General features: G+C 42.9%; 1 protein-coding gene across 1 annotated transcript in view; it reads right to left on the bottom strand.

Moving 5' to 3' along the window:
- Positions 1-24,516, bottom strand: part of LRRIQ1 (leucine rich repeats and IQ motif containing 1) — a 115,811-nt gene that overhangs the window by 51,411 nt on the left and 39,884 nt on the right. The window contains exons 14-17 of the mRNA XM_056846742.1: positions 18,774-18,956; positions 13,785-14,261; positions 10,018-10,213; positions 6,495-6,614 (exon numbers count right to left, since the gene is read on the bottom strand). Of these exons, the coding sequence (XP_056702720.1) occupies positions 6,495-6,614; positions 10,018-10,213; positions 13,785-14,261; positions 18,774-18,956 (976 nt within the window). The remainder of the gene's footprint in view (positions 1-6,494; positions 6,615-10,017; positions 10,214-13,784; positions 14,262-18,773; positions 18,957-24,516) is intronic.

Genomic DNA, 24,516 nt, shown 5'->3' with positions numbered 1-24,516 from the left:
ATATGTTCACAATATATGCTATTACATCTCGGTCATAATCTTACATAATCTAGCATACATCACATTCTACTCAAAATATAGCTGCACTGTTCTACCTTCTTACCATATACACATTTTATCATATATAAAAAGAGAAAATGAGAAAAAACAGAGAAGATGGTTTACAGAGAAGAAAGTCACCGGATTTAAGTATCCAAAGATTTGGTCAACTGTACTATTAGAATATAAGATCAACTTAATTTACACCTTGCCTTTTCCCCAAAATTGGACCAAAAACAGCTTCCTGATCCCCATTTTATCCTCAACCCTGTGAGAAAGGCTAGGCTGAGAATGTGTGACTTGCGCAAGATCACCCATAACACTTTCATGGCAGAGTGGGGTCATTTTACATTGTGGGCAGAAGATCCAACAAGTGTTTTAGAACTGTAAGGCATCCTGGCTGAAGTTTTTGTAGGGTGGGGTGGGGGCTGCGACTGGGTGCTGGGAAAGGGGCTCGGCTGCCCCTGGGAATGGAGGTGATTGGTTGCACCCATAGTCAGCATTTGAGGTCATCCAGGCTCAGTGGGCATGGGCATGGCAGTGGGGGGCGGGGAGACTTGATTTTTCAGTTCAATTGGCACCTATGGGCTATGCCATGTTTTCTGTTGGCATAACTTTCCACCTTTGAGAGAACATTCCCAGGCAGAACAGTCTCAGTGATTCGATTAACTTCGGCCACACCCACAAAACAGCCTGCAACCACACCAGCACAGGGGCCTACTCTTTGGCTGTGCTGACGGGCAGTAGCAATGGGGCTGTGCAAGTGCCCGAGAGTAGAGGAGCGCTGCTGGGAGCCTCTGCCGGCGTAGCTGGCCCACATATAGATGTATCTTGGAAATACACCATCATAAGGGTCAGTCAGCTCCCTAAGAGTTTTCATCCCCCCCTTAGGATTGCACTGTAAATAATTAGCTATGGAAGTATTAGTTTGGCTACATGAGTGTATTTTGGTGGTTGTTTGTAAACAGCAGAATACCAGAGATGACATATTACATATAGGGTTGTGTATATCGTAAGAACATATGAAAGGCCATACTGGATCAGACCAAGGTCCATCAAGTCCAGCAGTCTGTTCACACAGTGGCCAATCAGGTGCCTCTAGGAAGCCCACTAACAAGACAACTGCAGCAGCATTGTCCTGCCTGTGTTCCAAAGCACCTAATATAATAGGCATGCTCATATTGATATACCTGAACTGAAAATAAACCCAAAATTAGCTGTTTCGACAATATTCGGGCTTCTGTTTTACCAAATGCCAAAACCTGGGGATCTTCTCGAAGTCAAATAGGCAATTGTTGAAAAAGCTGAAAAATTATTCAGCTTTTTCGGGTTCGGCTATTTGCCTTTAATCAGTTGCATGGCTGTGTGCTTTCTCCCATTTTTTCTATCTTTTCTTTTGACTGGTTTTGTTAGGGCCCCATAGTTGGGGCCCTTTTGAGGTCAGGGTCATGTAACTGGAGCCAACTTGGCCTGACCAAACTAGTCTGGAAGGGTCATTTTAAAAGAAACGGCTCACCCAGTCCCATCCAGAGGGATATAGCCTCCAACTAAAAAATGCCAGCTTCTTCAGCTGCTCATTGGGCTTTTGAAGAAGACAGTTTACCTGAGCGGATGAGCAATCCCCTTCACAAGAGCTGCTTTGGTCATGACTTCGGCTGGCTCCGATATCACCCCCCACCCCAAAAACCTGCTGTGAAACTGAAGGTCGCCCTGAGTAGAGGCTTCATTTCCATGCACAGTGACCATCTCTTGAAATCAGATTTTTGATGACCATAATAAAGGACTGTTCACAGGAAGTCATTTGCCACCAAAGAAACGTTTTCCGTGCCCAATTTTGCTTGCATTTAAGCCATTTTCCTCAGTTTGGAAGCTAATTTGCATGGACATCATGTTATGCACCCCAGATACGAAGGGAGCCCCCAGACTCTGAGGCACCAGTCTGGCAATCAGCTCTTTCTGCCAGTCCTCAGCCACACTGATCTTGTGAACCTGAAAACTGATGGACACCTCGGCTTGCAAATGCCTGGAGGATGGGGTGACCCCTTTGCAGGCCCATAAAATTCCCCCCTGTCCCAAACTTCACCAAACTTTGGTGACCATCTAACGAGAGTCCCTTCCAGCCACGCTGCAAATTTGGAGACTCTAAGTCCAAAAATGCTCCCATAGACTACAATGGACCTGATTTTTTCAGTAAACCTGGTAATAAGTCGAATACCGATATTTATTGGTATGGGTATTCGGCTTATTCTGGGTTTACCCAAAAAACTGGGCCCAATAAACCCGAACCCGAAATTTACCAAAAATGTTTTTCACAACCTTAATTACATACTTCTCCCTGATTCTGCACGGATGTAATTCATTGATCATATTTGGTCAGTGTAGATGTTGGTATTTGTCATAATTTGTACATTTGTATTTTTTATTTATGCTAAGCAATAATTGCACAATTATTTGTAAAAAGTAGCATTACTTTGAATAAGTAGTCTATTTGCATTAATCGTCTAATGATATTAATGTACAGCACATTATTGCATTAATAAAGCAATTCCCTAAACACCTCTCTTTGAAAAAAAACCCAATTTGAACTGCACTTATCTTCCATCAATTGTCAGAAACAATTTATAGCAATCTTAATCTATTCCAGCTGAGTCTCCCAGAGTACTTTTGGTTTGGACTGCATAAATATTCTTCAGCCTGTCCTTGTTGAATTCCATTCTCTCTTTCCCTAAACCAGAATTCAGATATGCACTGTCATTTCAAAAGTGATTGGGGAAAGAATAGCTGCTCAAAATTCTGCCCATTATTTGTTTTTGTTTTAGTGGAATTTATTAATTTTACTGTCCTTCCTTGACAATTACCTGTCAAACATTAACAACCTGCAATGTCTTTTCTGGACCCCCTTCTGACAATGGCTATACTATCCCAGCAATCCTGAAGGGGGGGCTGAACCAGCTCAGGAGCTGGCGTGACCTCTATGCCAGCATAAGTGCCACTTGCACCAACTAAGTGGGTGTGGATGCCGACACAGGGACACTTGCGCCAACTCCAGGGAGCTGCACAGTAGCGTGAGTCTTGGGTGCTGGTGCTGCCTCCTCATCAACGTTTTTCCAGTGCAAGGCCCTGCACCGGCATCGATGGGAACGTTCCTGGGAATGCCCCCTTTTGTAGGCAGTGGATTCTGGTAGTGTAGTCCTGTTGCTTTCAATGGGGGACTTCCCCTTTTTTATTTTTGAAACAGGTTTTATTTTCCGTTTGGTGACCGGGAAGCCTCTGAGGAGGTTGATGTGGCTGCACTGTTCCCAGCCACCGTGGATCTACCCCACCTTTAGGAATGGGCTGAAATTGCCTTTTCCTTAATTCAGCTCCTGGGATTCACTTTCCCAGATAGCTGGGATCTCCTACATGGCTGGCTGGGTAAAAAGGGGTTCTTTATTTTGAGAAGACATTTGGCAGAGGAGGGGGGCTCCGTTTTCCAAATGTGCATGTGCTCTTAGTTTGCCTTTTTTCAATGAATATTTGGAAACTCTGAAACCTCATAGTGTTATGAACACACAATGGATTTTCACCAAATCACCGAGATAAGTCCCTTAGAATATTTACAAATTTTAGGCAAAATGTGAACCAGCCAAAGCAGAAACTGCAGATATGTCTGGAGTATGCAAAAATCAACCACAAAAATCACAAAATCACACAAGGTTGGAAGAGACCACAAGGGCCATCCAGTCCAGCCCCCTGCCATGCAGGATCCCAAAATCAAAATGCTCCAATAACTTCTCTGAACTTCTATAATCAGAGATTTTTTTTTTTTTTTTTTTTATAATTCAGTCATTTTATGATTCTTATGAATTTAGGCCAGATTACACTGCTCCCCATATATATCCTCCATGCCAAATTTCATCTGGATTTTAAGATTCAGTTGTCATGATTATAATAACAGAATGTTGAGAAACCAGCTCACCTTAACTAAATAGTAACTCCTACAACTATGTAATAATATTATGTAATACAAACAGTTTTGGAAATATCCCAGATATAGAAGTCAATTTTTCCTCAATCTATATTGTTAAAAACTATATTAAAACTATATTGATTTTATAGGTATCCAACTAAAATAATGATAGAAAATTATTTCTATGCCAAGAATAACAGCTTTTTAGATTTACTTATTTCTGAACAGGTTTCATATCATGTTATGCTAAGAAATGCATGTAATACATAATATTAGCAAGAGGGGAAATAGCAAAGCTTACTGAATAGGAAACCATTAGTTATGGCACAGAATGCAAGTAGCAAAAAAGCAAACAACATCAGTAAAATTAAATTATCTTGACTATCCTGTTATTTAAGACATGAGACATAACTTTAAAACCAGTTGATTTTTACATTGTGCAGATGTTTAAAAACAATCTCGTTTACTTAGATGTCTATTCCTAATGCCCCCCACCGACCCAATAGAGACACAAAGCAGCTTACAGCATCAAGGATGGAAGTCTGTCAAGGACCCCCCAAAGATTATTGTCCTTGGAGCTTTCAATATACATGCTAAGGCTGCCTTACCAGGTTAAACTCAGGACTTCATGGCTGCCATGGCAATCACAGGACTGTCTCAGGTTGTGATGGGTCCAACACATGAACAAGGACATATGCTGGACCTTTTTTTCCTGTACTGAGCAACTTGCCAGTGTTATGATTAGAGGTTCTACCCCTGTCGTGGCCAGATCACTATCTTCTGAAAGCATGGTTGAGCCTGCTGCCTACTCCATAGAGGGGTAGTGAACCAATTTGGATAGTTCATCCTTGCAGATTAATTGATCCTGTTGATTTCCAGTGGCTCTGGGGGATTTTGAGAGTCTCCAGCACCATTGTAGAGGTACTTTTTGCTGCATGGAATGATGGGGGCATAAACTGGTTGAGAACAGATCTAGTATCGCAGAACATGTGGTGGTAGAACAGCTCCAGGGATTGTTGATTAATCCATATCTGCCCTTGACTCATTTCGGTCTGTCTTCAGACATAGGTTAGGGACTGAGACAACTTCAGTAGCAGTGGTGGACAATCTTCATTTAAAATTGGTCAGGGGACAGTCGTCTCTGTTGAAACTGTTCGATCTTTCCACAGCCCTTGATACACTTGACTATTCCATCCTTATTTATAGGGTGGAATATGGAGCTGGTGTTAAGAGAGAAGCTGTTCAGTGGTTTCAACCTTTTTTGTTTGATCAGACACAAACAGTTTCCACAGTAAATAAGCACACATGAGCTGCAGATGAGCAGGCCTTCTGACCACAGGGGACTGCCAAAAGGCATTTAATGACTTTAGCTGGCACATGGGAGCATATGGAGAAAGGCAGTCCACTAGATATACAGGTCCTTGGGTAGGAACATAGGGTATACATTTTGTAAATAAATAATAAAATAAAAAATCTAATGGATTGTCTCCTCCCATGTATTCCCATGTACCAACTGTGGTCCTCAGGCTGCCACCTACTAGTAGTTTCCTCACTTACCCATGCCATTGTTGTCCTTACTCTGTGGCATGGGCTCGATGAGGACATGAGGAGACCACTGTCTTTAGAAATGTTTACAAAGCACTGAATGGCTATTTTATTTTTCCGGACTTTCAATGGAATATAACTATAGGTATTTTTTTTGGGGGGGGGGGAGGGGATATTTGGAGGTTTTAGTCAGTTACTTTTAAATTATAGAGTTTCTAATTAGCATCTGTAGGCTACCTTGACCCATGAAAAAAGTAGGATATACATATTTAAATAATTAGCAAATATAAGTGAAAACATCATTGTCCTCCCTCCATTTTATGTTCACAATGTCAACCCTGTGAGGTAGGTTAGGGTGAAAGACAGTAACTGGCCCAAGTCAACTCAGCAAACTTCCATTGCCCAGTGGAAATTCAAAATTGGGCATCTCATATGTCCACTCATACGGCATATGCCATCTGACACTGTAACCACTATACCACCCTGGCTGTTGCATTTGATGAACTCACCTCTGAGTCACAAAACTTTATACCGAAATCTGAAGAAGTGAGCTGTGGCTCATGAAAGCTCATACCCTGCCAGAAATTGTGTTAGTCTTTAAGGTGCTACTGGACTCTTGCTCTTATACCAAAATGTTAGTCTTTGGCTGTTACCGCACTTGTATTCCCAGCAATGTATTAAGAGTTTGAAAATGTTATAAAAAATACTGATCGCACTTTGCTTGGCCCCTTTAGCTGTGAAGACATCTTCCAACCATTTATAAGCCATGGTATCCAAAAACCCTTTTAAAGCGATGTTTTTTACAACATTTTCAAACTCTTAATACATCGGGGATACAAAGTGCAGTAACCCCCTTTAAGGTGCCATTGGACTCCTGCTTAATTTTGCTTTGCTAATTAAAGAAGTTATTTTTAATGTTACATTTCGGTTCAGTGTGTAAGATTTAAAGTGCTTTACTTACATCATCAAACGTAAAGTCATTCACATTTACTTCTCGATAGTCATCCTCGAGTTCATCAGTTTTAACAGCTGCCAGGGCACTAGCCAGTTTCTTTCGCAGATGGAAACCTCTCCAAAGTGCCTAAACAAAAATGTAAAGCATGTTAGATGAGGCCATAGATCAAATCCAAATCCAGATTCTCTATGTTATCCCATTAGGAAGATAAAACATAGCAGACTTTTTTTTCTTTTTTTTGTAAAACCTCAATGATCTGTTTTTTGAACTTTATTTGACATTTAAAACTATAAGATTAAATATCAGCACATGTCTAGAGCTCAGAATACTCAGGAGATTTGGCTCAAGTAAGGAGAATGGAATCCTAAAACTCTCTCAACTGCAAACCAAGGTCAACTAATTAATTATTTGACAATTCCTTCAGGACCTACTATAAGCTTAAGGGAAGAAGATATATGAAAAAGAATTAAGTGCTAACTTTCAAATTACTAAGCACAAAAATACAAAACATGCTTAAAATTTTCCCACTGATTAAACCTGACAACATATGTAGCCGTATCAGCAATTAAACTTAGGCCAATCACTGTCACCTTCTCAATCAACCCTGGATATTTTTCCAAGGAAAAAATTATTATATGAGAGAGGCTTGCAGTAATAAAAACTTCACTTCTTTTTTTTATTTGCCCAAAATGCTGTTAGACCACTTGTTAGCTGAAAGTCACACTAAAGTTAGGGTTGTTATTTGAAGAAAATAAACAAAGCTAACATGAGCAGTATTGGACACTAACGATACTGCCCTTCCCAGCATTTCAACCAAGGCTTTAAACTAGTTTGAAACTCTGGTTTACACCTATCACTATTTAGCATGAACAATAGTTAAGGATGGTGCTGTCTTAAGGCTCAACCATGGTTGAATCTGGTGGAAAATGGTGAAAAAGTCGAAAAGGGAAAGGGGCAGTTGTGCTGCACTTTAGAGCCAGCGTGGTGTAGTAATTAACAGTGGTACACTCTAATCTGGAGAACCAGGTTTGATTCCCCACTCCTCCAAATGAGCAGCACACTTCGTCCGAACCGAAAAACCGCCGAATCTGGGGAAATTTGGCTGTTTTTCGGTTCGGACCGAATCGAATCAACAGCCCTACTACTGGCACAAGGTTCTTTTCACTGATGGAAGAGGCTGTACCAGTGCAAGAGTGAGGAGAGGTTTTCATCTGCTTCCCCTTCCTCAGTGGTACCATCTTTTGGCACTTACAGGTGGTCACAGGTGGCTGCTGGGAAAGGAAAGGGGAAGCATGGAAGGTCTGCCACCAAAAGTGACTGCCATTTGCGCAGCTATAGGATCTAACCCTTGGCTACCCAATAAAATAAATAATAAAATTCTATGCATCGTTACCATGTGGTTCTGTTTTTCAGAAACCTCTGTTGGAAGCAGATATTACAAATAAATGCCACAATTAATTTCTTGTTCACCAACATCAAAACATCTCTGAGGGCATATCTATCTTTAAGGCCAATGTAGTCTCTCTTATATTTCTGTTTACCTTTCTCCCATTCTTTTAACTCACATTCTGAATTTTAAGGCCAAAAGTAGAAGCGAGGGTAAGATACAGCAGTAACTGGTGAGGGGGACTGAAATAAGAGACATGATGCTTTTGCAATTAGCTATTTCATTAATAAAAAAATGTCCTCCCCCCAGCTACTGTTGTCCTATGGAAGGACAAAAAACTACTTACGGTATTTATTTTTATTATTTTTATCTTTAAAATATCTGCTGCTTTTGCACCCAATTAAGGTCCCCCAAGGTGGAGAACATCAGAACATTTCAACATTAAAACAGCATTTTAAAGAAGTATGTATAAAATAAACACTTCATTAAAGCATTAACAATTCATTCAGATAACATTTAAAACAAAGTACTGTATATACCCGTGTATAAGCCGACCCGCGTATAAGACGAGGTGCCTAATTTCTCCCCAAAAATGGGGAAAAATTAGGCACCCGCGTATAAGCCGAGGGTCGGCTTATAACCCCTCCCCCCCCCCCGGAGGCTTACCTGGGCTCCCGGCAGCAAGCAGCGCGGGCCTGGCGGCGGCGGCGACACAACCGGGCAAGGGCCAGGGCAGCCTCCCTGCAGCTGCAGAAGGCCGCCCCAGGCCGCCCTCGGCCGCAAGAAGCGGCGGCGCGGCCGGGCCAGGGCCAGGGCAGCCGCCCCAGGCCGCTCTTGGCCGCGAGCAGCGGCGGCGCGGCCGGGCCAGGGCAGGCACCCCAGGCTGCCCCAGGCCACTCTCGGCCACGAGCAGCGGCGGTGCGGCCGGGCGAGGGCCGGGGCAGCCGCCCCAGGCTGCCCCAGGCCACTCTCGGCCCGAGCAGTGGCGGCACGGTTGGGCGAGGGCCGGGGCAGCCTTCCTGCAGCTGCAGGAGGCCGCCCTAGGCCGCTCTGACCCGCGTATAAGCCGAGTTCGGCTTTTTCAGCCCTTTTTTGGGGCTGAAAAACTCGGCTTATACGCGAGTATATATGGTATATATAAAATAAAGCAATAAAAACATATAAATGGACAAACACACATAACAACACAACAAAAGAGGAGTTACTGGAGGTACACCAAACCAAACAAAAAAAGTCTTCACTCACTGGAGGAAGACAATGATAGAGGGAGCTGGACGAATCTCCCTGGGGAAGAGGTTCCAAAGTGTTAACACTATAGCCAGGAAGGCCCTTTTATTAGGTTGCCACGTCTAGCCTCAGATGGGGTACCCCAAGCTGGGCCTCTGAAGATGATTGGAGAGGATAGGTTAGGTTCATATGGGAGGGGATATAGAACTTTAAAGGTCAAGATCAGCACTTTGAGTTGAAACAGGAAGCAAAGTGGGAGCCAGTGGAGATGGAGCAGGGCTGGAATGATATGGTCCCACTCCAATCAACATTCTGGCCACAACCTTCTGTACCACTGTAGCTTCTGCAAGAGAAAGTCTGCATGGGTAAGCCCCACATAGAGTGCATTGCAGTAATCTAATATTGATGTAACCAGGACATGCATCGTAGTGGCAAGATCTTTCCCACCCAGGAAGGACAGCAGCTGGCTCACCAGCCAAAGCTATTCATCCAACAGAAGGCCGGGTCCAGGAGCACATTTGTAGATACTCTGCACTGAACGCATATCTGGAATACAAAGTTTTATATTATGACTTACCTGTGGGCTCAAATGAAGACTGGCTAAAAAGCATCCAACAGGAGACTTGCCTGAAATTTGGACAACTGGGTGGACAGCAGGACAGGCCTACCAACCATTTCTGCATGAATCATGTAAATGGCACACTGCAGAAGACCGATCCTTTCAGTATGTACCCATAAAGAATCAGTAACCCCCATGATATGTTTTGCTAGAAATCGTGGTTATATGGGGCCATCCTCACTACTTGCTTCTACATTCTCACCTCCATGCTATTTATCAGGTTACCGGGGTGGTGGTGGTGGTTCACAATGCATGTGACGGGGCAAGACTTGCATGAACAATAGTTTCAGACTGACCTGAAGTACAGCAGCAGCTTTATGCTTGTCCATGAAGTTATGACCTTTTTTGCAACTCACAGTCTTTTTTCTGACCCAGTAGCTTCGCCAAAAAGACTGGATTACAGTTGCTGCCATATGTAGCCTTGTATAGAAGTTGATCTCTTTTCGAACTTTGTAGCCTCGCCAGTATGACTGGATAATTGTGGCTGCCAAGCTATAAATATCAGAAAAAAAATAACATACTGAATTCAGGAATAATGTGTACCAATGACTGAGCATGGCTTTTCTTTGCAAGTAACAATATGCATATACACAGTGGATGGGGAAGTTCTGAAGACAGTTTTTTAATTTATTTGGGCCACCGTTTTTATGTTACCCAGTTTAGAGAAAAGCTATTGGACAAAATCCCAAAATACAGATCTATATGTATTCATAGGTTTAGGCAAGTGGGGACAGTATGATAATTGTTGAAGATGGTAAGATGATGAATAAAAAAATCTAGTGCTGTATTTAATTATTATTTTATATCCTGCCTTTCTGCCATCATAGAACTCAAGGTGGTTTCCATTGGATTCCCTGCAGATGTCCCATCCAGGGGTGTTGACCAGAACCAGACCTGTTTAGCTTCGATAAGGTCTATGTATCATGGGATCTCCAGCTACACCCTTAATATAAAGTATATAATATAAAGTCTGATACAAAATAGGGGCCTAATCCAGTCCATCCACTTTGTACTCCCTCCCATGAATACAACTCTCTTTGTGTCGTGGGGCTTTTGAAGGGGGAGTAGCTTGGCAGCAGAGGATCATTGTGCACAGAGCAATTAAATCTTAAAATTACATCCCAAGAACTGGAGATAAGCTTGAGACAGGGTTTTGGTGTAATATGATCAAAAATTATTCTGAAATGTGTTTGGTTAATGTATAATATGGACAGAATCAAGCGGGTGCAGAGGAGAGCGACAAGGATGATCAGGGGCCTGGAGACCAAGCCCTGTGAAGAAAGGATGAGGGAGCTGGGAATGTTCAGTCTGGAGAAGAGGTGGTTGAGGGGGGACATGATCAAAGGAGGGCAGGAAGCTGTTCCTGTTGGCAGTAGAGCATAGGAATCGCAATAATGGGTTTAAATTGCAGGCAGAAAGATACCAGTTGGATATTAGGAAAAACATTTTTTACTGTAAGAGTTGTTCGGCAGTGGAATCAGCTACCTAGGGAAGTGGTGAGCTTCCCCTCACAGGCAGTCTTTAAGCAGAGGCTGGACAAGCACTTGCCAGAGATGCTCTAGGCTGATCCTGCATTAAGCAGGGGGTTGGACTAGATGGTTTGTATGGTCCCTTCCAACTCTATAATTCTATTATTCTATAATTAGGCTGGAAATGTATATAGTATCAGGTACTGTAAACAGAAATGAATGATCGATTAAAAAAAGTGATTCTGCACCAAATGACTAGATTTGCATGTATATAACTGTGCGTTACCAGAAACATGAACATTTAATCCTCTTGAAGATATTCCAACTTTTGTGACAGGGAATATGCATAAGACTCCATTACATCAAAATGTACTTACATATACTGAATTACTTATACAGATTTCAGGGTAGAGCAATGAAAAGGGTTTTGCTGGCAGTATATCATGTACACTCTGAAGAACTTCAGGATTCGTTAGGACTACATCTAGTACTATCACAACTGATACAATATTGAAGCAGATCAACTGGAGCTGAGTTATTGTTCTTCTGCAGCCCTAATAGGTCTCAGAATATAACAGCAACCCTTAAGACGCTAAAATAAAGCTGGGTGAGATTATTTCACTTTGTCACAGGACTGCCAGCGAACTCCTGTACTTTTGAATTAGCCAGCCCAACAGACAAACAGAGATCACATCACTCACCATAGTGGCACACGGCATGAACACAACAGCAACAAAGAAGGCAGTCACAGAGACAAGCAGAGCCCTTAAGGCTGAGGAGGAGAAGAATGACTAATAGCAGTTCATTACAGTACTCACATTATACTACTTACATCTGGCTCAAAAGTAACGGCTTTTATAAAAACTGAGGTATTCATAGCAACAGCATATATTTACCATATGCAGGTTTACCTACACCACACTGGGCCTGATAATGTATACTTTAGTGAAAATCTGCTTTGAACTAGGCTTCAAATACACCAACTCAAGCTACTGAGAAGACATTCAATAGAATTTCTGCATTTTTCCTATTCTGTTGCTCATGGTTAAATTGGTAAAATTCCTCAAAAATATTTAAGCACAAAGTGACTCAGAGATTAATGCCATCGACTGCAGCAAATCAAAGAAATCAACACCCCCTCCCACACTTTGTTTAATGGGACTTGAGCTTAGGATCACAGCCTTGATCCTTATATGTCAATCCCTCCCCCCATACTAGTAAACACACTATCATGGGCAGAATATATAAGCACTGACCTTATTATACTTGTTAAAATGTTACCCAATCTGCCCATTTGACATAGAATAGAATATTAAATGTAAGCAATTCAGGTGGTTGATTTGAGACAGTTTGATGGACAAAGATGAACTTGGTTGTGAAGGTGGCTCCAAGTTCAGACTTTCAATCCACAAGGAACTTGATTCTACAGATAGGCATATCTGTTATCTAAAATGTGGCAGAGAATCACATGCAATAAGTGTTCTGAGATGAGTGTATGGCAAAAATCCATCTTATTCTTCTGCACGTTGGCTAAGGTTATAATCTCAGGCACACTGTGCGCATGGATCTAACACATCATTTCTGCAACAGGATAACACTCATATGTGATATCTTCAGTATTGACACATGCCATCATTTACAGTGCTATCGTAAGCACCTTTATACCCTTCTAAGTCTACTGAAGTCAGTGCTCTTAGAAGGGTACAACTCTGCTTAGGTTGCCTCTGGTACTTACCCAGCTTTGTGCAATGACATTATGCAGAGAAAGATACGTAACTAAATATTGTCAAAGGCTTTCACGGTCAGAGTTCATTGGTTCTTGTAGGTTATCCGGGCTGTGTGACAGTGGTCTTGGTATTTTCTTTCCTGACGTTTCGCCAGCAGCTGTGGCAGGCATCTTCAGAGGAGTAACACTGAAGGACAGTGTCTCTCGGTGTCAAGTGTGTAAGAAGAGTAATATATAGTCAGAAAGGGGTTGGGTTTGAGCTGAATCATTGTCCTGCAAAAAGTACAAAGGTAATGTGCGAATCATTGTCCTGTAAGTATCAAGATAATGTGCTAATGAGGGTGTGGTATGGTAATATGGAAACTTTGTACCCTGAAGTGATCTGTTAATGTGTGAAATCCAAAGCTAATCCTTCAGTGTTACTCCTCTGAAGATGCCTGCCACCGCTGCTGGTGAAACGTCAGGAAAGAAAATACCAAGACCACGGTCACACAGCCCAGATAACCTACAAGAACCAAGATACGTAACTGTTTCCATTGTAGAACCAAGGTCCATGATGTAACAACCTAATCCAGGGTCCTCATTTCTCTGCCTACAGATCATACTGTTGTGTTGATACAGTAGACATTAATACCTGTTCCTAAACATTTACTGGCTAGTGGGGCAAGTGGAATTGTGTTATCTATTAACTTTAACTTGAAAAAAGGAAATAGAAATAAATATTAATTTCAGTCTGATAGCCTATTGGATTATGATTATTTCTGAAAGACCATCTGTAAGTGCCTCCTTTATGTCCCTTTCTTCATTAAGATTGCACTGTGATAATGTTATGTTTTCATAATAAAGTGGTTTGACCTTTGGATCTTACTTTTGAGAACTGTCAAAATGTTGAAGATAATTTCCTCCATTACTTGCCATGATTTGCTTGCTAAACTTGTTTCTCTCAGGACTGATTAAAACGCTGTTATCTTTGCTTTCCTCATTGTGATTAAAGGCATAACGAATGCTCTTCTTCTTTTGCCTACATTCTTGATTCCTTCCCATTCCAAGGATCGTCGTGAAGGAATTAACAGACATGGGCTGAGTGTAGCCAGAAGCAATTGATCTTTCAGGCGTACTCAACAAGTTCTGCTTATTTTCTTTTGCACCAGTGACAAAGAAGTTATTTTTCTCTGCGATGTTAATGGTTTCTTGGTTCATATTATTTGTCTGCTTTTCTGGTTCCTCTTCTTCAGTGGCATTCAGAACACCATACTCATGTGCATAACGATGTTCACTACTGAGCTTCATCAGCTTCTTAAAATACCAACACTGGCGCTGCACAGCATCCACACAGAATTCACTGCTGGGGGAAAACATTGAAATGCATTTCTCAATTTTAGAATAATGAGTAATTCTACAAATTCTATTAAGTGTATGATTCAATCACATATTCAGAAAAAAACCTAACAGTAACATTTTAAGTACATTTTCATGATACTATCTATATAAAGTAAACCCATACACCATATGTTGCCATGTAAGAATCTGTAGAAGGATGGAGCCATTCGCACACACAGTTCATCTTGCAGCCTATGGTAAATTGTAACAATGCAGCCACATACCAAAATACTTATGTGACTAATAAGAATACCTTTCCCACATCCAAACACAGCCCCCCCGCCAAGTACAACATAAACCTCAGTCAGGACATCACGAGGTTCAGTAGGCCTCACAGACTCTGTCTCAGAGGTCTCTGCCATGCACACTTAGAGCGCACAGTGTTGCACTTCAGTGGCAGGAGGGGCATTGAGTGGGCCCTTAGCCCCACTGAGGGAGAGTTTATCATTAACACCGAAGGAGAGAGCAAAATCCATGCAGTGTAGCTAATATGTCTCATTTCAGAACAATGACAGGTGCCCCATCTCCGGAGGCTTAATCTGAAGGGGTGCCCATGAACTGACAGGTGAACAGGGGTGGGAATCCAGCTACAAATTACAATCAGATCTGGTTTTACTGGACCAGTCTGTTCCAGTGTTATCTCTATTTCTTACATTAGGTCACAAGTTCCATATACTTGCATGATGCAGGTAGACAGAGCTCAAGTGCCAAGTTGACTTGCAATACCCCATGAAAACACCAAGCTGATAAGACCTTGTGAGAAGAGTGGGAATAAGGCATAGAGTTCCATATCCTGACAGACAATGAAGGGGTGAAACCCATGGATCGCAAGGCTTCTGGCTAAGATATATTCATATAAACAAACAATTTGAACTGAATTTTCTTAACCAGCTACTGTCATGTCAACTTCTGATTATATTGTGCAATGTATTATAATAAAAGTAAATAGTTTCAGTCATCATTTGTTATATACAAACAAACCCAGTCTCACTTAAGAGTGACTCTAGACTTACAGGATCAATTATAAGTTTTTTAAACATTTCCCCTCATTTCAGAGCTGCAAATAGATTTCAGGAAATTTTGCCATGTGACATACTAATCTCAAGGGGCTGCAATACCATATAAGTACAAAATCTGAGATGATACAGTACTGTTTGATGTAATCTTCGTTTGAAGACAACACAATATAATTTCTCTTTTACATACAGATAAAATATTCTTAGGTGTCAATTAGATGATATTATTTTTAATCAATTTCTATTCATTTTTGTGTTAAATGAGAAGGGGAAGTTAAATGGGAAGTTAAATAGTGTTTAACTAAACTGAGTTTTTCATCTTGAAGATTGATAATCTTCTGTGCTGAATAAATGACAGACAATATTTTAGAACAATGCTTTCTTTTTTAAAAATAAGAATATACCGTATTTTCCGGCGTATAAGACGACTGGGCGTATAAGACGACCCCTAACTTTTCCAGTTAAAATATAGAGTTTGGGATATACTCGTCGTATAAGACTACCCCTCTTCCAATGCACTCCAAATAAAAATTAAAAATAACCTCCTGCTCCGCTTCCCCCTCCTCGGAAGGACGGGGGGTGGGAGGGGACGGGAAGGGCTCTCCCCGCGCGGCTGCTTGGACCGGGATGGGGGGGAGAGGCACAAAGACAGGCGCGGCGGCCGTCGTGGGGACGGAGGAGGGGGGTTCCTGCGGCGCCCATGCGGGGAGGGGGGATTCTCCTTCCTTTTCCTCCCTAGCTTCTGGGGCAGGGGTCCTCAAAGGGCTTTTTTCCAGCCAAGGAACTGAAAAAGCCAGTCCCCCCTTGCCCCCCTCCCCAGAGCTTTTCTGGGCTTCCTGGCCGCGTGCGCCCAGCCGGAAACCTTCCTCCCGCCCCAGTCGCCCCCTTCCCTGCTACCTCTCCAGCCCCAAACCCCCTTTTCTGGGCGAGCGAGGCATCTTGCCGCCTCGCATGCCACCCAGTCGCCTCCTTCGCCCTCTCCCTCCCACCCTCCCCGGCCCAAAACCCCCTTTCCTGGGCGCATGAGACGTCTTGCCGCCTTGCGCACCGCCCAGTCGCCCCCTTCGCCCTCTCCCTCCCAGGCCTGAAATCCCCTTTCCTGGGCCCGGTCGCCCCCTTCTCTTCCACAGCATGGACCACCGGGAGACTTCTCCCATTGCCTAGCTTTGTGGCCTGGCTGGGCCTGGCCTCCTCGAGCTCCATGCAGAGGCGCCTGGTCCTTGGGGCCCTCCACGATGCAGCCCAACATGGCCCTGGCGTTCCTGTTTTGGCTGCAGTCGGGCAGCGTTCTCACGGCTCGGGGCTCTCTGTCCTCCCGGGGGTATCCTTGTGGCCTGGAGGTAATTGTAAGGGCCCCTTGGGGGGGGGGGTGCTGGGCATATCTCCAGGGAGAAGAAAAAGACTTGTGGCCATTGATGCATGGGAGGTTTTGCCTTGGATTTGCCGCTCTCCAGATGAACGTTTTCCCCATCCGAATTCTCAGAACTCAAAAGTAAGCTCCCCCACCCCCGGGAAGTTTGGAGAATTTGGATGGGGAAAATGTACATCTGGAGAGCGGCAAATCCAAGGCAAAACCTCCCGTGCATAAATGGCCTTGGTTTTTACATGCCGACTTTCTCTACCACTAAAGGGAGACTCAAATTGCCTTACAATCCCCTTCCCATACCCTCCCACAACAGACGCCCTGTGAGGCAGGTGGGGCTGAGAGAGCTCTAACAGAGCTGTAACTTGCCCAAGGTCAGCCAGCTGGCTTCGTGTGTAGGGGTCAGCCAGCTGGCTTCGTGTGGAGGAGTGGGGAATCAAACCCGGTTCTCTAGATCAGAGTTCCTGCTCCAAACCGCCACTCTTAACCACTACATTTGTAAGGCACAGGCACTTGCCGCAGACTCCAGCCTCTTTATTCCCCATTAACTCGCCTCTGTGCGTGCGTGTGGAGAGGGCAAGGGAGGCTGGGGCAGGGGCGAGGCTGCATCTGCCGCAGAGCGAAGGGGGAAGGTCCGGGCTCGGGAGAAGGATGCTTTTCAGGAGAGCCCCCTCACGCCGCTTTCTCCTCCTCCTCTCCCGCACATACGGGGAATTTGTTCATATTTTTTTTCAAACTATAGTCCGGCCCCCAACAGTGTTTGAGGGACAGTGAACTGGCCCCGTTAAAAAAGTTTGAGGACCCCTGTTCTGGAGCCTTCAGGAGAAGCGCTTTGTGGTTTAACGGCCCCTTCCCCCCCCCACCCCGCTCTTGGGATCAAGCACATGGCAAATGGAGGAGAGGGAGAGAAAGCAGAATGCCCCTCTTCGCCATTCAAAGCAGCTTAGTGGCGGGGGACGGTCTGCTGATCACCAGGCTGGAGCATGGCACGGCTGCAGTTGTGACGCCGGAGCGGGTGGGAAGGAGCCAGGAGGCGGAGAAGGACGCGGGGAGAGCGGCCGCCCCAGCCAGCCGCCTGCCTGCCTTGCGCTGCCGACGGAGCGCTGCCGAGCACTTCCCTCTGTGCGCCCCGGCGCGCCTGGCTCCGACTCCCAGCCGGGCAGCGAGCGCCCTCGCTGGGCTCGCCTTTCCTCCCTCCTCCGGTGGACATGGACATTCTCCAGTCCGGCTCGGAATTCAGCACCCGCCCTTATATACCCGGCGTATAAGACGACCCCCGACTTTTGAGGAGATTTTCCTGGGTTAAAAAGTCGTCTTATACGCCAGAAAATACGGTAGTTTTTTAAACACCCTGAAGGTAAAATCTGTGACAAATAAACATTGTAACAGTATTATGTCATTTTATATAAGTAGATTTGTGCATTAATATCACTATTATTCCATTCTTGTTTTGCAAAAGACCTTTAAATGCCATAAAGAGGTTTATTGTTTATATTTCTTCAGTCATATTTCCTTTTATAAGCTTTTATGTCATTTTCATCTGTTTAAACTATGACTATTTAAAAGGGTTTCAACTTCCATTAGTGTCTTTTATTTCCAAGCATCTGTACAAGAGCCTGTTGAAAGCCAAAACACTGAAACGGAAGTGCATTTTTACACAGCTACTTACAGCTAAGTGTCAAAAGATTAACTGACAGACATTTACTAGAACAGAGTAATTAATTTTTTTTAAAGCACATAATTCTTAAACATGGTACACTCAGAGGATATGAAAGCAGGAACAACATAGGCAATTTAACCAAGCAGGCATGGTGTATGAAACATGGGTTAGGGAACCTAGCAGTGATTACCTTTGGCAGTTTACATACTTGAGGTCATATCTACAGGGCCTCATAACTTAGTGAGATGTCAAACAGACAAGGAGTTTGCTCAGGTTTATACTGCTCTTAGCAATGTTGCAGTTAAGGCTACAATCCTATGGACACTTGGGTGAAAGGCCCACTGAACTCAGTGGGTTTACTTCCAAGTAAGTATATATAGGATCAAGCTGTATGGAGGCTCAAGGCAATTAAGTCAAGAAATTACAAAAAATACTTACGTTAGCCTAGTGGTGGCTTTTTTGCAGACTAAATTAATCTCCTTAATCTGAGCTTGACAAAATGCTCCAAAACTTCCTAGATCTGGCTTCTTTTTCATTGTTTCACTTGAGATGTCGGCATCAGAAGTTATGTTTTCGCCATTAAGTGTTTTCAGATTGGGCAGCATTTTAAGTAAGGAACACCTTTAAAAATGAGAGGAAGAATATCAATGCTATAGTAGTTACTTCTTACTCTGAATTCTGGACATTCCTACTTTATTAATAGAATGACCTTTGTGTAGAGATTGAATATATGTTGTTTTTCTAAGCATCAGGTGTGCAGTCCAGCAGATTTAATGCATATGTGCAACCAGGTCTTTTCCCTTTAGCTGGCTATGAAGAAGAAAAAAGCTTATAGGCTTGCTTTTCTGCTTCTAGCCAAGCAATGCTCATGGTATTCTGGATTGCAGCCTAAACATTTATCTATTTTTCATTGTGTTTGCCTGTGAAATTGGAACATATGAACAAACAACCTGATCATGCAACTTCCTTACAATATGCACCTCATTTGTGATTGCACAGAGGCATCTGTGATACTTTTACTTGAACAACAAGCCCAGTCCAAACTCCCTATGAGACTACACCGCTCCATTCATTAGAATAGCACCGGATTAGCTGTGATCATGCAATGGAAATAGCATGTACATGTTGACCACATATGGAAATAAAACAAATAAGTCCTTGCATGTGTAGAAGGCGCTTGCCCACTATGGTAATTCCAGATCAGTCATTCTGGCATGCATATTTTTTTATTGGGAAGGGGAATATACAGCCCCTTCTCTAGGCCTACCTAAATTTAACCCCCAAATGCTGCATTCCATGGTGAAGTCCCAGTTTAGGCACAGTGTAGCCAAGACTATCGCCAATTATACAGGGTCAATTCTGCTCCTCGCTCAATGCTGATTTTTTAATTCTGACCTTTAAAATGAATATTCATGGTCCTGATGCAAGAGGAGAAAGTCAGACAAATTCCACCCCCCACACTTGCCTTCTCCATTTGCATAGCCATTAGCAATAGTCATTTGCATAGCTAAGCTGCGGCTGGGATTCTGCATGCTTCCTTCAGGGAATGCTTCGATGCAGGGGAGGAGCAAATACAAAAGGTCGCGTTAAAGGGACTCTTAAGAAATGCGAAGCAGGTATGCGTCGGCTTCGCAGAGATGTCTGGAATGATGGTTCAGGGTGAAGAAATCAAAAAAATATGTGGGGCATATTCAGCCCGTTCAGCCTGGAACGGGGTGCTAATTACCAAGCATAAATGGCCTATGTCTTTTACATCACATTCATTTCAGCAGAAAATGAACTGAAGTCAGTGAGACTACCAAGCATTCCTAAGCAGGTCTACTCAGACTACTACCCAGGTCTATTCAATGGGGTTTACTCCCAGGAAAGTGATCCTGGGATTGCACTGCACATCATTCAATTTTTGCTGGCTCATGGTCTTAGCTTCTGTAAATGTAATTACAGTTAGAAAGGCAACTGATACCAGAACAACAAAACAAATCCAATCTTGATAGTGTCGAAGGCTTTCACGGTCAGAGTTCATTGGTTCTTGTAGGTTATCCGGGCTGTGTAACCGTGGTCTTGGAATTTTCTTTCCTGACGTTTCGCCAGCAGCTGTGGCAGGCATCTTCAGAGTAGTAACAATCCAATCTTGGTTTATTTTACACAAGTGCAAAAGTGCTAGATGATATTATTAAACTTATAGCCCTGAATGTACACCGCACAATGATTAGAGACAGTGCTGAACAATGATATATTGGAAAGGTGTCCTATCAAGTTGAAGAATGCTGGAAAGTAGTTTCTTAGAGCCATGGGATCTTAGCACTAGTTTTTCCAGCTGGGTTTCTCCTGATGACGGCTGAGTCAATATTTCATTTAGTGAAAACTTCCTGGTGAATATTCTGTCACTTAAGAGGCTCTATTAATCATTACTGCAATGAAACACATTCCCCCAAGGAGTGCTCAAACTGATCCCTGGGTTTAATTTCTAAAAAGTGATTTCTTAGTACTTCAGCTTCTTCAGTGTTATCACTGGCTGAACATGAAAGTAGGAAGCCAACTGGGAAATTTTACAACTAATTCCTTTGTTGGTATCAAGGGGTTATGTAAAGTTCATTGGAACATATTGCCTGAAGTAATAGTCAATGCTGAATTCAGCAAATCCATACTTTATCCTAGCCCATTAGATAAATCAGTTTTTGGTCCAATCATGGAAGTTCTGTTGGGTCAAACAGTATAGAAGGAACTGGATAGTTCAGGAATTCCAAAGATTTATTTTAACCTGAATTTGCTTGAAGCAGCAATTCATTGTGTACAATATCAACCATTAAGAACAATATAATTTAGCTACAAACAGTAAGACTGTGAGGTTGTCATACAGTATGCAATATTTTAAGAGAAATTAATCTTTGACTTTTGCAGTCAGAATAAAAGCTATTTGCATCATGTAAGAACATAAGTACAGATTTACAACAATTTCTATGCTAGTCGAATAACAGCTTTCCAATATTCCCATTTCTCATTCATGATGAGACGGAGACCGGATCTCAGGGACATGAATCTCCTACCTCCTTCCCCTCCTGTTGTATGTATAACATTAACAGCTGAACTGATATTCAGAATGCAGGATCTCCCTGACCATGTGATCCAAAGCCTGTTCTCAAGAATGATCCAAAGTTCTATGGGGCCTGAATGTTTCACTAAATGGGAAAACTTATGAGTCCATGCAAGCTGTCTAACAGTATCAGTACTTCTGTGTGCACAAGCAGATGTTGGGTTAAACCAACTCAGTTTTGAAAAACTTGGTGGGCAGGTTCATTAACCAAGTTTGATAGGAAAATGAAATCTGGAAAAGCTGAAAGCACAAGTAGTAATCACGGGCAGAGAAGTAGACGTGGGAAAAATGACAAAACACCAATCCAGCTGCATTGTGATCTTTATCATAATTTGAAATGAGTAAAAGAATGAATCAGAGTAAAGGACTGCTAATCCAGGTTCAATCCCTCAGGTGTCTGAAGTCTCCCTGAGGAATCTGAGGTAGCAGGGGTTGGGAAAGGCCCTTCTCTGCCTGAGATACTGAAGAGCAGTAGACAATACTTGACTAGACAGACCAGTGGTGATTTATTATAATGCAACTATATATGTTCAAGAATGAATACCAGAATATAACATTATTATGGGTATAATAAACCCACCCCAGGTTTCTATGTCTGCAGGCATGTGTGCTCTTCTTCAGTGCCACCACCCCAAGCTAAATCCATCTTCCCATGTTTACCAGTGGCTTGGGGAACACAGTAAAGGATGTCTCCGAGCACTTACAAAGGGAAGAGTTCCCAAATTACTTCAGTCCTTCCCCTATGCATGTGTGAGTGCATGAGCATGGATCAGGCGCACAGTGAAGAATTTGAAATACAGTCTGCTCTCTTAAGCAGGGAAGACTTTATTAACTACAGGTTATTAAACTAGAGCACAAGCAAAAATGACTATCAAACCTACTAGCTACAGCTGATCTAAAGACAGAAACAGGAAACATCGCATCTCTAAGCTAACCATACAGAAGTTACCTTTGCATCTCCTTCCTTGGATGATTGTAGAGCAAATGCTGACCTGGACTCACACCTGATCCATGCAGGGGACTCCAATTCCTAGCATTTGAACAATGGTAACTGGATGTGCAAACCTTTTTAACCCTTCCTGCCATAGCTGGCTGGAAGTTTCTTACCCAATCCAGAGTTAGGGAGCCTGATCCCACGAGGGATGGTGAACCCCTATCTCCCAATATTTAAAGAGTACACATCCCACACACCTCAATACCCAGGTCATGTTTAACAACAGCTATCCACCTTGCCCTTCCTGGCAGTATTAGCAAATGGTTATCTCTTTGCAGAAATGAAACTCTGTTCTTGTTGACACTTTTGTGCATTTTATGTCGCTCTTCCTCAGGAAAGCAAGCTGTTCTCAGAGTCCCAGAAACACCCAGATGAGCCTCACAGCAACTTACATCTCAGCTATCATAACAATGTGTGCTTCCACATAAATGCAGGTGATCAGTACTCTCAACCAAAGTGACAACTGTCTGTTACTACTTATCCTATCACTGCTAGGCCCTATGAACTAGCAAGGGTGAAAGAGTAACATTGTAGCAAAGAAACAATGTCAGCTCCACACCAGCCCCCAACAGGAAATGCCTCTTTAAGAAAGCTGTTCTGGTGTATTCCTACTTTCCTCTTACCACCGATAAACCAGTGTGACACGTAGAAGCGCCCATAAACAAACGAAAAAGCAAAGGCAGAAAATGAATTGCCTTTAACAAAAGATACTGGAGAGGGGGAAAAAAGGAGAACTTAAAGGTACATAAAAAGTACCCTGCTAGATCAGTCCAGTGGTCCATCCAGTCGAGCATCTTGCTGCACATAGCAGACAACCAGTTGCCTTGGAGGGCAACAGGACACAGAGGACAAGGTCTTCCCTAAATTTGTCTCCTATGGTTTCAGAGGTTTACTGCCTCTGAATATGAAGGTTCCCTTTACTCACTATGGCTAATGGACTTATCCTCCATGGATCTGTCTAACCCCATTTTGAAGCCACCTATGCTTGTGGCTGTCACTACTTTAATGGCAGGTGATTCCACAATTCAATTACTTGTTGGGTAAGGAATTATTTCCTAGAAGTACACTAGAAGTAACAGGAAGATCAAGGTCACACAGGGGTGATCACTCTGTTCAGAAGGAAATTTGGTGACAGCACAAAGAGAAGGGCTACTCAATGCTCATTGAGCTCCATTCTACAACAGCTTAGTAATTTTAGCCTTTGACATTATACCTTGAGGGCAACAAAGACATGTAAAAGTTACCAATTCCTTCTGTATGGGGCAATTTCCCATCTTATTCTCATTTTGATAGTGTTTTAACACTACGGTGGTAGTAGTAGTAATAGTAGTAATAATAATAAATAACAACAAAAACAACAATAATAATAGCAGCAGAAAAAAGCCTGCTGGGGGGTGGTTGGCACAGGGGAAAATGGTGACAGATGTGGCACAGTGTGGGTGGAAATCTGTACTTTCCTATTCATACTTAAATTTTCTTGTTTAATTTGGGGAAACCTACAGCAGTGCCAGGGAAAATCCAGACAGTAGATAAAAGCATGATGATATCATGTAGAAACCAAAATAAAAAGAGTTGCAGTTGGGGTGAGGGGAGATGTGAAGCAAGCACTCCCTGTGGAAACAACCCAAGTAGTGTATCCATACAAAGCAGATTATGCCTTCAGTCTGAATCATAGGTAAAAGAAATACCAAAAGGGTAAATACTTCTTCATGGAAGAAGTGAAGAGAGAATTACATTCTTCCCTGCGCACACAGCTATGCACGTGAATATGCTAATGTTTGAGGAAAGAAAAGGTCAGGAAATAGTCTTAAATACGACAATAGATATGAAAGAATTAGTGAGAAAAATAGCCTTTATTTTCTAGGCTTTAAAATATTTTATGATGCCTTTTGACCCAACGTTGGGTCTTCAAGGAGGCAAACAATCAAAAACATCAGAACAAAATTATGCATATGCATACGTATATCCCTGTTATCGGGGGGCATGGGGGGCATGGGGGGTACAGCGGTGGGAGCAGGTGCATATGCATACGTATATCCCTGTTATCGGGGTACATGGGGGGCATGGGAGGTACAGCGGTGGGAGCAGGTGCT

The sequence above is a fragment of the Euleptes europaea genome, chromosome 3, assembly GCF_029931775.1.
Source record: "Euleptes europaea isolate rEulEur1 chromosome 3, rEulEur1.hap1, whole genome shotgun sequence".
Taxonomy (NCBI): domain Eukaryota; kingdom Metazoa; phylum Chordata; class Lepidosauria; order Squamata; family Sphaerodactylidae; genus Euleptes; species Euleptes europaea.
Note: the sequence above shows the minus strand (reverse complement) of the source record. Positions and strands in the feature narration are given on the sequence as shown.